Below are 12,556 nucleotides of genomic sequence, written 5' to 3'. Positions count from 1 at the left end.
TGGATTTAAACATCTTTTAGTATTAGTGCTATTTAAAAATAATCAGCCCCATTCTATCTCCTAACAATCTTTCCCAATGAGCCCATATAATATTCATATAGTATTATATATATTCCATAATAATGGAATTACTCACAACCCTTCTTTCTCCAAGAATACAGTCTTTGAAATAGCAGTTTCCTACTTCCCAACCAAACTGTGCAGGAATTTTGTGGTACTGGGACTTGTAACTTTATCTAATGTTTGTGGATTATTACAGTAGAGCAAACATTGTAAGTACATGGCCCCCAAGCCACCATTCCCCACTCCCGACCCCACAATGGACATCAATAATCAGTCATGACACTCTTTCCCTCTAAGCCTGGGGTTTATCTCAATGTCCTTTTCAACATGGTGACTAAACACAGCCCCTCTACCAAATATTACTGAATCCTTACTTCGGACCAGGCCCAGTGCTGGTGGACCTAGTTCTCATAGAGCTTAGGTAACCAACTGATTTGACACCCAAATCATGATTATTGGCCATAACTGCTCTGATGTATAGCTGAAGTGGAAATAATTCTAAATAGCTAAGCTGCAGCTTTCTCTTCTGCTCTCCTAACCTAGTGGCTCCATAAATCCACGATGTCTGTTAATAGTTGGGGACATGAAGATGAAAATAGCTGAACAATATCTTTTAGGGAAAAAAGGAGATAGCCTTATGCAATCATCAATTTCTATTTATTTAAATTAACAAGTAGGACTCTGCTAAACCCATAAGAGAAAGTTTTATGGGAATTCTTGTTTGAGTACATTTTTCTCCCACTTTCTCAGAGAGGCAGGAGTAAAAGTCTTTTCTTTCCTCTGCACATGCTGGAAAGAAGAATATACTATACCATGTGGAATTAGAAAAAGAGAACAGACGACTGAATATGTGACTTTTTCTACTACTGTCAAGCTTTTTGTCTTCTTTCTTCCTGGTCTGCACAACTCCCTCTCTGAAAGTCGGTTCTGAATTCTGAACCTTCTCCCACTGCTTTCCACCCTCTCTTTCCTCCCATAGAAGTAGGGTGACTTTCCCAAGCAAAGTTCCCTGGCTTATATTCGACACTTATTTTTAAGTGAGCTGATTGCATTCCTATGAGGACAAAATGCTAGGAAGTTGTGGTCTCTTACATTAAACACCATCCAGAAGTGCAAAATGGAAGGGCAGGAGTTTGGAGGAGCAGTGGCTGGGTCAAACCCAGAGTGATGAGGGCTAAAAAGGTGTTTCTGTCAATGCCATGCAACTGCTCTACTGTCTCCTAAGCCTAATCCCAAATCTGGATAATTACATACCATGCTTGGAAAAAACGTGGTCAAGTTGCCTTATTTTCACAAATTAAAAAAGAATCCCATCAAAATGTAATTCTGTTGTATGCCTCCCAAGCAAAGGCCCCTTTCTTTAACTCACCAAGAGGTAGAACCTCAGTGTATATTTGACTATTGATGATGATGGCTGGATGTTTTGTTTTGAACTTGATTTTGTGCCTGCAGCACTTACCAATTTCAGTTTATGTTCTCTAGAGCCTAGTTTGTTTTTTCCACCCCTCACCACATTTTGAAACTTGGCTGGAACTAAACAAGGAAACACAAAATGGTAGACATGTTTCTTATTCTTTCTCAGTGATCCATTCCTATTGTCAATTTATACTTCTTTAACGGTTTTGCATTTCTTCCCTTTGAATGTTACTTCATTTGTTCATTCTCCAAGGAGGGAAAGACAGCACCATAAAAACAATAACTACAAAACGATTCATTTTTTTACCTTTTGTCGAGGTCCCATACCATTATAATACTTGCTTAATGCACATGAAATAATACGTTATTGATTGGAATGAATTTGGCAACATTCATGAAATATTAACATCAGCACATGTAATAATTTAGTAGAAAAACAATATTTTACAATTCTGACATATAAGAGAATGCAGTTGTGTTGAAGGACAAAAATTATTGTATTCTGTTTGTGGCTTGTCAAAAATTAAGAAACAGAACTAAAATGCTTGTCATTCATTTTTTCATCCAACTACATGCCAGACACTATTCTATTTTAGGTGGTAAACAAAACACAAGAATCACTCCCTTCATGAAATTGAAATTGACACTCAAAAAATGCATTAAAAATGCATTCCAGAAATTTCTACAACTAGGGAAGAATGTTTTTTTGTGGCCCATTTCTTTCACATTTGCTAGGAAAGCCACCTTTCCAACGGATCAGGGTGCAAAGCAAACAACATCAAGCAGAATCGAGAAACTGAAGTCTTACCATTAATAAATATATAGATTGTAGAATCTGTTTTCTTCTTCTTTGAGGCGGGTATAGATAAATATTTGCAGCTGTAGAAGCCAGTATGGTTTGCCTGGGCGTTGTTCAAGGTCAAAGTGCTGCAGAACTGTTTGCCATTTCTTCCGCAGGCAGATTTGGTAATGCTCAGCCTTTTGCTTCCCCTACTCACCGTTTCAGGCAAAGACCAAGAATGGGCTGCCTCCCCCCTGCGATCACAGATAAGAAAACACAATTACAGGCGCCAGGGCTCAGCTCCAGTTCCCAAGCATTCGTGTCATTAGGAAGTGCTGTTCCATGATGCCCTCTAATGTGTAGTAATCTTCTTTATGGAAAAGCAGCCCATTTAGAGTAGTAGTACTCAGACTAGAGATGCAAAAAAGTTTGGGGATCCTTCCCCCACCTCCCCCTGGAGTGAGCTAACTCTCTCCCCTTGGGGACTCACTCTCGGAGAGGCTGGATACCCTGGGTTGCCTTTTTCAGATCACAGGGGACACTGCCCTCACTACCGCCTCTCTGAGGCCACCTTTCCACTCAGTTGAGGGATGGTTTTCCTTCGGGAAAGGCACCCAGATTTTCACCAAACCCTCGCAGTCACTCACCTGCATTTGAGATAGAGCGTCTGGCCTGCTTGCATGACGTGCTGGGTGCCTTTTAAATTCAGTTCAGGACCTTTTAATTTTGAACCTGAACTAGATCCTACAAAACAAAATTTTTAAAATGTATTATTTGCAAATTGACCTCTCCTTTAAAAAAAAAAAGTTACTTCTCTCAATATAGGTGAGTTTTCATCTTTAACGTACTTAGGAGAATGGATGGTGGGGAGGATAGCACAACATTGTGAGTTTGATTCATCCCACTGAATGGTGTGCTTGGGAGTAGTTGAGATCAGAAAGTTCATGCTATATATACGTCTCCACGATTCAAAAATAAAACAGAAAGAGCAACTAAAGAGACAATGACAATTACATGTAATAACATGATCATGTGTGGGATTTAATAATGGAGAAGAAAAGGCTCAAAAGGACATTACTAGGACATATAGAAAATTTGGAGTATAGAATATAAGCTTTATATCAATGTTAAATTTCTTGAACTTGATAACTGCAGTTAAGGTGGATAAATAAGTGAATATCCTTGTTCTTAGGAAATATATGTGGAAGTATTAAGTGTTCGAGGAATATGATGTATACAAATAGTCAGAAAATAGAGATAGATAGATAGATAGATAGATAGATGATAGGAAATGTGGCAAAATGTTAAAATTGGTGAACCTGAGTATCTGGGTGGGGGTATGTTGGAGTTCCCATGTATGAGTTTTGTATTATTTTTGCAACTGTCCTGTAAGTCTGAAATTATTTCAAAATGAAAAGTTAAAAAAAAAAAACTCTTAAGGATTAAACACCAGTGTTACCCAGAGTATATTAATAAGACCAAACTTCTACCCGAGTGGGTCATGTGATCATACAGGTCTGTCTAACCTTTTGTATGAATAAAAAATATCCAAATATTCCTGGGTTCTAGACACAGCACAGGCATCAGCTGAGCCTTGATATTTTGGGAGAGACCTTCCCCTCTCTCCACTAGTTTCCTCATCGGGAAAGCTAATTATAGAATCAGCACCTGCAAGTCAGAGTGAGAAGCCGTTTGGCTTGCCTCCCATAGCCTGCGAGTTCCCTCTGTAATCATGCAGGAAAAGGTAGCCCTTCGCTCGTAAGTGACATTTGACAAGCGTCGCTCAGGGGGGCTTGTGGTGGGGGAAAGAAGCCAGGCCAAGGCGCTTTGGAATGAGGCAGTCACGAGAGCCACCCTGGCGCCTGTATCCGCAGAGCGCAGCGCGCATACCTGGGAAGGGAACAATTGCACCCCATGACCTTGGGCCTCTGACCTTCCGTTTCCAACATTCCCATCCCAGGATTCTTTTAGCCAGAGGTGCGACAGAGTTAGAGCCTCCCCTAAAAGCTCTCTCGACTAACCAGAGTAGAGATCAGCAAGGGTTTCTCCTCCCCCTTTTTCCTCTCCTCCTGTCTTCCTGCTGAGGCTGTGCCAGGCCCTGGACAGGCCCCGGGACCCCGGGGTGCTGCTCCTTAGGCGGGGAGGAGGGGGAGACATTCTCGGCAGGTGACGTGTTGGCCCAATCTTAGGAACTATGTTTGCTTAAAAAAGTAGATTTATGCAGTGGGATTCATCATAGAAGGTGGAGGAGAAAGCTCCCCTAGGTTTGAAAGCTGGAGCATGGACCTGTGAGATGAGATGTGCGTGCCAAATTCCACAGAGAAGTCCAGCAACGCGACTGAGGGTTTCTCTCAGAGAAAATGGCTCAGGGACAGCTCTGTGTTTGGACCTGTGTTTCTCACTTACTAACCAATGGCCTTGGGCTTCCTTCATCTTCTATGCCTTAGTAGCCTCATATGTGAACAAAAACAAAAAAAAAATCACTATCTCCCTCAAAGCAGGTTGTGCAATTCAATGGGGGCCTTCCCTGGCTGAAAGGTGGGTGCTCACTAACCTTGTGTCCCCCCAACCCGAGTTGTTTCCCCATCCCACCCCATCCCTGCTTCTGTCAGAAGAATATTTTTCTGGGCATGTCAAAGCAAAGATATTAAATTAACGTTATCCACTTTTCTGATGTAGCTGTGATTTAAATTAATATTTTAAAGTAACTTTTATAGGCAATAGGTATAGAGCTACTACCAGAAAAAAATGGCTCAATATTTGCTAATAGAAATTAAAGTCATTGTCTCATATAGAGCCAACGGGTGGATCAAATAACCCCACAGAATAAGCCAATCCATCCAGGTACCTAGGGCACACATTTTGTACTTAACTCATCTTTATGAGTTTCCTGAGGCTAAATGTAGCTCAAAATCAATGATCTAAGAGAATGCTAGGTTTTTTTTTCAAGCCACAGCCAGCAACTGATACCACCTATCCTGAAAACTTTCCAGCCTGGAAGTTTCTGCCCTTCTTTATAGCATGGAACTCTGCAGAGCTAATTGGGCAATTGTTCATGGACTGGGAAAGATCCAACAAAGCTTCCTGCGGAAAATTCTGGCATCACTTGCAGATATCTCTGTGGTCTGCATGGAGATGACGAGCTTTCCCATCCAAGAAAAGCCATGGGTAGGAAGCCTCCATGTTCATGACAGGAGGAGAATCCCAGTGCCCACTATTTCTAAATCTTACGACTCTTTCTTTATCGGCAATCTACAATACCAGTGCTCCAAACCTCATCGCAGAGAACCTACCTAACCTCCAAAGAACCACCAAAAGCCCAGGTGAGAAAAGTGCCATATGTAGAAGAGCCCTTCAAGGATATGCCCTCCATGCGTCCCCCCATCCTCCCCATTCTGTCCTCCAACAGAGAGAAAACAACATAACCAGGTGGTTAGAAGACACTGCAAAATAGATACAGAGATACATAGAATTATTGGAAAGTTTAGGAAAGAAACTGCTAAGGAAGCTATTTTGCTATATAATTTGTCCCCGTCAGTCAATTTTGCATTTGCTTTCTCATTCCAAATGGGATTGAAGCAAAGGAAAAGAGAAGTATAAGGAAACTGCATTTCCAAGTAACTTGATACTTTGAGTGCATCACTATTCTACAGTTAATAGGAAACTAGAATCTCATAAAGATTAGTGGAGGTGCCAAGACAACAGCTTAACGGGAAAATGAATAAAGAGAAAGGAAAGTGATATACTTATTCCTCAAATGCTTTGAAATCACATTATTTGGCCTTAAGATAGTTCTGAAGCAGTTTAATGCCCTATCTGCATAATGATGATTCAACTAACAGTTCCTGAATCTCTACTGAATGTCAGACACTTTTCCTGTCTCACAATTGATACACACACACACACACACATACGTGGACATGAAACTCTTCACACCTGGGCCACTCACTTCACTGTACTCCAAAGCTCACGGAGTCACGATGCCGATTCAGGATAATAAATCTACAGGATATTTCATTTCCAAGGGTGGAGATGCTGTAATTTAGCCATGATTGCCCCATTGTAAAGCTTGGATGGGGATCAAAACTTTCCACTGTTTTGCCACGGTAGCCTAGAAATCTGATTTAAATGAGTTCTTTTGTGCCCCCAATGAACTAGGTGGTCTGCGAGCTATTGTTTTCATCAACGTCAGCTCTACCACAGTCGTGGGGGGCACAGAGATCTCCTTTTATCAGGGAAATTCCTATTTAAACAAAATAAAAAACCCAATTCAGGTGATGGAAATGAGCTTTAAAACATGCTTCTTTGTTAGAAAGGAAACCATTAAGGTCAAGCTTGACCTTAATAGTAATAGAATCTAAAAACCAACATGTGAACGTTGACTTCTTATTTGAACACTGGAACTTTGTATTGTTCTTGTCTGGGTCACATTTTCTCCACTGTGTTTCTGTTCTGTCGTATTTGGTGGGTAGAGAGAGGATGGAACTTTCCGACTCTTTGACGCAGCATCTTTCTCTCCCCACATGCCAAACCTCAGGTAGAAAGTCCCTCCAACCCCCCCATCTTGAATTTCATTAGGCAAATGAAATGCTTTCTTTTGCTTCTTTGGGAAGAGTGAGTAAATTTCCAAGTACAGTAGGGTTCATTTTTACAGCCAGATCCACAGCATAATGATTGAGGCTCTTTCTTCCAAACTCTTCAAAGCTGCTGCAATAGACACCATAAAAGAGCAACTCCCACTAGAGGTCGTTATGAACCAGACAGCCTTGCCAGTGTCTTTTAGGAATGAGAGATCTGTTGTGAAATCTGACTGAAAGTATCTTGAGAAAACTTTGCTAATTTTATTGATCTAAGTAAAAACAGTGTTCTTGCTAACTGCATACAATCTTAAGACAAGTTCCTCCGCTCCTCTTCTTACCAGATGCCATCCCTAAGCCCTACTCTGTTGAAATCAAAGGGTTTTTCTCAGTAAGAAAGGGGCCTCATTCAAATATAAATCATGAAATGCCAACGTTTTCCTGTTTTTGATTTAGAGTAATTAATCTCCCCAGCTTTGCTACTAACTAGTTATGGGGTGGCCATGGGCAAACCATTTCAAATCCAAGATTCTTCATCTGCCAGTGGAGGGGGTTGAACTTAGATTTTTATAACCCCTTCCAGCCTAAAAAAAATTTGATTCTGAGATCACAGTAATTGATAACAATGTATAAGTTAGAAACCACATTTTAAAAATACTTATGACTAGTAAAAAGATCAACAACTCAGTTGAAAAATGGTCAAAGAATTTGAATAGACATTTCTCCAAAGAAGACATATAAATGTCCAACAGGCACATGAAAAGATGCTTGACATTATTATTGTCAGGGAAATGTGAATGAGATACCACTTCATACCCAAAGGATAGTTAAAATTAGAAAGACAGATAATAGCAAGTGTTGACAAGGGTATGGAGAATTGGAACCTCTCTACATTGTTGGTGGGATTGTGAAAAGGCACAACCACTTTGGGAAAGTTTGGCAGTTTCTTCAACATGATGACCATATGACCCAGCAATTGCCTTCCTAGGTATGTGCCCAAGAGAAAAGAAAACATCTGCCCACAACAAAAACATGTACACAAATGTTCATAGCAGCATTATTCATAACAGCCAAAAAGTGGACACAACCCAAATGCCCATCAACTGATGAATGGATAAACAAAATGTAGTATAACTGTACAGTGGAATATTATTCAGCAATGAAAAGGAATTGAGTACTGATACATACTACAAAATAGATGGACCTTGAAAACACTATGCAAGGGAAAGAAGCCAATCACACTTATTGAGCGATTCAATTTATATGACATGGCTACAATAGACAAATCCACAGAGACAGAGAGTAGATTAATGGTTACCAGGGGTTAGGGAGAGAGGGGAATGGGAAGTGACTGATAATGAGTAGGGGGCTTCTCTTTGAGGTGATGAAAATTTTCAAAAATTGGATAGTGGTGATGGTTGCACAACTCTGGGAATACACTAAAAACCACTGACTTAAATACACTTTAAATGAGTGAATCTTATGGTATGTGAATTATATCTCAATAAAACAGTTGTTAAGTAAACCTATGACAGAAGTAATCACAAATGTAAGTTGAAGGCCTGTGGTGGTTTGGAGCTGTATATAACCCAGAAAAGCATGTTCTTAAAGTTAATCCATTCCTTTATGCATGAACCCATTGTCAGTAGGACCTAGTGATGAGGTTACTCCAGTTAAGGCATGACCTACCTCATTCAGGATGGGTCTTAATCCTGTTCCTGGGGTCCTTTATAAATGGAATGAATACAGAAAGAGAGAGAGAGAGAGAGAGAGAGAGAGAGAGAGAGAGACAGAAAGAAAGAGAGAGAGCCATGAAAGCAAGAAGCTGAACCCAATGAAATACGAAAGAGAAGGAAGAGACCAGCAGATGCCGCCATGTGGCTGAGGAGCCAAGGATCGCTTGCGGCAGAGGTTTGGGAAGAAAGCATCCCTTGACGATGCCTTGATTTGGACATTTTCCTGGCCTCAAAACTGTCAACAAATAAATTCCCATTGTTAAACCTGCCCCATTTCACGGTATTTGCTTTAAGCAGCCCAGGAAACTAAAACAAAGGCCTAGACTCTCAAGCTATTTTGAACCTTGTTGCCACATATGACCACACCGGTGTTAGGTTTTACACTCATTGTTTTTCCAGGTTAAGTTTTAGAAGACTGATTTTGCATAAACAATTCTTCTTCATGGTCAGTAATATCACTATTTATGTATTAGAAGTTTTATAAACACCACAATGGACACGCTGTTCCTCGTAAATTACAAACTTTAAAATTTAATTGAGTGTTCATTTTAAATCACTTCTAACTTTTGAATTTCAAGTCCTTAAATTGGAATTTTAACAAATTGAGTTAAATAATGTTACTAAAGCTCTATGAAGAAATCTGGTGTTTCCTTTTATATTAAAAATTATTGATTTCTAACATTTGTTTTTAATGCAAAGTTCTGTATATTAGATTTATGTCAAATGAGATGCATCTGTCTTTGATTTTGCATACTGTGTTTTCAATCGTAGATAATCCTACATGATAAATTACCTCTTTATCTAAATATAAATCCCCAGGTATCATGTTTCTGAAATTTGAATTTAAGACCATGAACCCTTTACAAAGGTTGTGTGAGGTTAATTAAACATAATTCATAACGAAGAAAGATTTCGAGATGTAGCTTCTTACAAGCTTAACTCAGGCTAATCCTACAGAATCTTTTTTGGTAGGTGACAAGTGTGGGAGAAAGGTTAAGAATGCAATGGCAGAGAAACCAAATTTTGGAAACTACCAAAATTTTTGTTTGAGATGTTAATTCCTCCAGGTTTGTACTCAATCAAAAATCGAATCTTGTTCTTAACCTCTATGTCATGCCTCTATTAAATTATTTATCAAATAAAATGAAGTGCAGGTTGTAACTAAATCCAGTGACGAGAATTATTGCATTGAATGAAGACTAAGCCAGCTAAGTTGACAGGGACCAAGATTCTCTTTGATGAAAGGCCTTGTGATATGCATTTTCTTTCAATTCTAGGATGATGGCGTAAGGCCACAGGGTTCATGTTCCAACTACCAACAGACTCGTACATAGGAGATGTTAAAACCATGGGAATGTGTGTGCCACCAGCATAACTCGAGTCCCACAATTAGCCCTGACATTAATTGTTTAAATATGATTTTTTTTTCTTCCAAAACAGCTGGCCTTACATCAAGGACGAACTTAAAGAAATGAAAGGATGTGTGCACAAACATACAAACCCAGACATACATGTCCACATGGACGTGAGCACTTTTCTCTCTGGGAAAACGTCACATCTGTTTTAGCTGTGGTGGGGAGGTAGGTGCAGAAGCAGCAGAGGGTTTTGGTGCATGCATTTTCTTTGCAGTCTTCTTTCGGCTTAAGTGTAGGGAAAGCTCTTGCTAGGCTGGAATTTACAAACTGATTTGTATGTGGCAGTAGCATGAAGCTCTGGCTCACTGCTGACTAATCCCTTATGAAGATAAGATTATTTATGGCTTTTATAGATGGGCAATTTACAAGCATAGACTATTTTAGATTAGGGTAATTGTGTCATTGATGTTCGTAGTCTGCAAATGGACTGCAAATTTAGGTGGCTGCTGTCCAGCACCAGTATATTTAGGTGGTAGAAAGTTTTTAATCCCAGGGGGCCTATTTTCCTTTCCATCTTTATATTATGCTAAACTTGCTATTTTACCGCACAGAATCCACAAAAAGTGATTCACTGGTTTCTCGCTTTAGAGTTTTTGCTATTTAGGTATTCCCCAAATCACTAGATTTAAACTGTGAAGTCTCTGATCTTAAAGCCTTAATAGAAAATTCTAAAGAACTGTTGATATGGCATTTATGTTTTTGAACCCGGCCACAGAAAATTAAGTCAAGAATTAATTTAAACATTGAATGTCAGCAGTTAGCCATTGGCACGCAGCCACAGAACTGTTCATTTGCATTATTCTGCTCTGTTTCTTTTAAAGCTGTTTTATACTTCATATTTTAATTATCTGCCAACAAAACCCATAAAGCGTTTTTGCAGTGTGCGGCAAAAAGAACACATTGTTAGCCACAAAGCGGCCGGTGTCTGAAATGATTAGAACTTGGACAGTTTTCATTCCATCCAACCATGGGTCATTGGCTTTACTCATTTTTCCTTAAACATTATAAAAGTTATTTAAAAGGAAAAAACTGCATGGTTTATAGTGTTTACCAGGAAGAAAAGGCTATCGTAACTTCCACATTCCTGCAGCCAGTGTTTACAAGGCAAGCAGGCCTTCGTGGGCCTCTCTAGCCTTTTTACTTAATACTGGCTTCTCACAGGGGTCGTGGGCGAACAGGGCACATTCATTTATCACCAGGCAGCCATAAGGTTTAATCTCCTGCCAACCAAGGAGTTACCTTTTCCCCAAAAATGCTCTCCGCCCACATGACTGTTCTTTTATTGAATGAGTTCAAACACCACCTCCGTAGAGCTGTCTAGCAACGTGTCATCTCAATTTACCGCACAATGTCATGGACGTTATCTGAGCTTCCCCGGGGCAAGGGTTGAGATCTGGTTGACAGGGCACAAGACATACTCATAAAGTATTGGGTACAGAATTCTGGTAGGCCTTCATCCAGTTATGGAAAGGGAAAGGAATAGAACAAAAGATGTTTGCACCATAAAAATGCAGACAAGAAGGTTTTGTTTGCCAGGCAAGGCTTGGGCACATCTTGTGGTCTCGTGACATTTGAAGCCCGCTCCCCTCTGCCCTGTGTTCTTATCGAAAGTTACCCTTCCGAGGACCAAAGGGAAACAGGCCCTGGTGTCACCTCTTACAGGATGGATCGCAGTCACCAATGGTGCTATGCCATTGTTCAAGTTGATCCACAAGTTATTTGAGGTCAGAATATACGTGTTTTCAGGATATGGGCACCTGAAAAGCAGACACTGACTGACTTCTCAGTAGGGATGTGGCTTCCATAAGCACACACACCGAATGTAGAAGTGTAAATATACAACACTTGGCTTAATGGAAGTAAGTGGTTCATCTTTTATCAATCAGTTCATCCTCTTCAGAATCACAGTGCTGTGTGATGATCCAGTATCAGTGATCTAGAGACAGAATGTTTACAGCTGAAAGAGCACTGGGATAAAGAGTCTCTTTGTTAGGAGCAGAGTAATAGTCACGAAATGCTTGAACTGCCTTAGGATTACAAGTTTCAGTTCTGCCAAAAATGTCCTCCAGATCCTTAGTCTGGAAGCACAGAACAAGATCAACGTGACCTACAATTTTAAATCAAAAGTTTTCTCCATTCTACATGGCATTAGGATTATGGTTTGGTCTATGACCAAATATATTTATCAAATATTCTGTCTATTACTGTTCAATGCCAAAGTTTCAGCCATCCATGGAGACAATGGTAGCAGGTGTCCAAATTTTATGGACACACAATTTGCAACCCTGTGGATTCCCTAAGGAAAGCATTACCGAGAAGAAATGGGAAATATATTATCAATTAAATCTAGAAGCTTGCCAGGCAATGGTTAAAGCATTTAAGAGTGGGAACTGGAGTTTTTAATTTTAGTTTGGGTACTGTTTAAACTTGTTGTGTGACACAGATAATCTTTAGAATCTCATACAATTCTTTCTGGAAAAAAATAGAATATAGCATGGAATTGTAATTATGAAACTGCTATTAAGAAACCATAAAATGCATCATGTTCAAGTATTACTTCTGAATGCA

At 39.8% G+C, this 12,556-nt stretch overlaps 1 protein-coding gene across 3 annotated transcripts in view; it reads right to left on the bottom strand.

The window, feature by feature from the left end:
• FLT1 (fms related receptor tyrosine kinase 1) overlaps window positions 1-12,556 on the bottom strand; it is a 179,673-nt gene that overhangs the window by 150,436 nt on the left and 16,681 nt on the right. For all 3 annotated transcript variants that reach the window (XM_037799877.1, XM_037799879.1, XM_037799878.1), the window contains 2 exons: window positions 2,908-3,004; window positions 2,288-2,514 (listed from right to left, as the gene is read on the bottom strand). In XM_037799877.1, coding sequence (XP_037655805.1) covers window positions 2,288-2,514; window positions 2,908-3,004 — 324 coding nt within the window. The remainder of the gene's footprint in view (window positions 1-2,287; window positions 2,515-2,907; window positions 3,005-12,556) is intronic.

This window comes from Choloepus didactylus, chromosome 12, assembly GCF_015220235.1.
Source record: "Choloepus didactylus isolate mChoDid1 chromosome 12, mChoDid1.pri, whole genome shotgun sequence".
In the NCBI taxonomy this organism is placed as follows: domain Eukaryota; kingdom Metazoa; phylum Chordata; class Mammalia; order Pilosa; family Megalonychidae; genus Choloepus; species Choloepus didactylus.
This window is presented reverse-complemented; position numbering and strand designations above follow the sequence as displayed.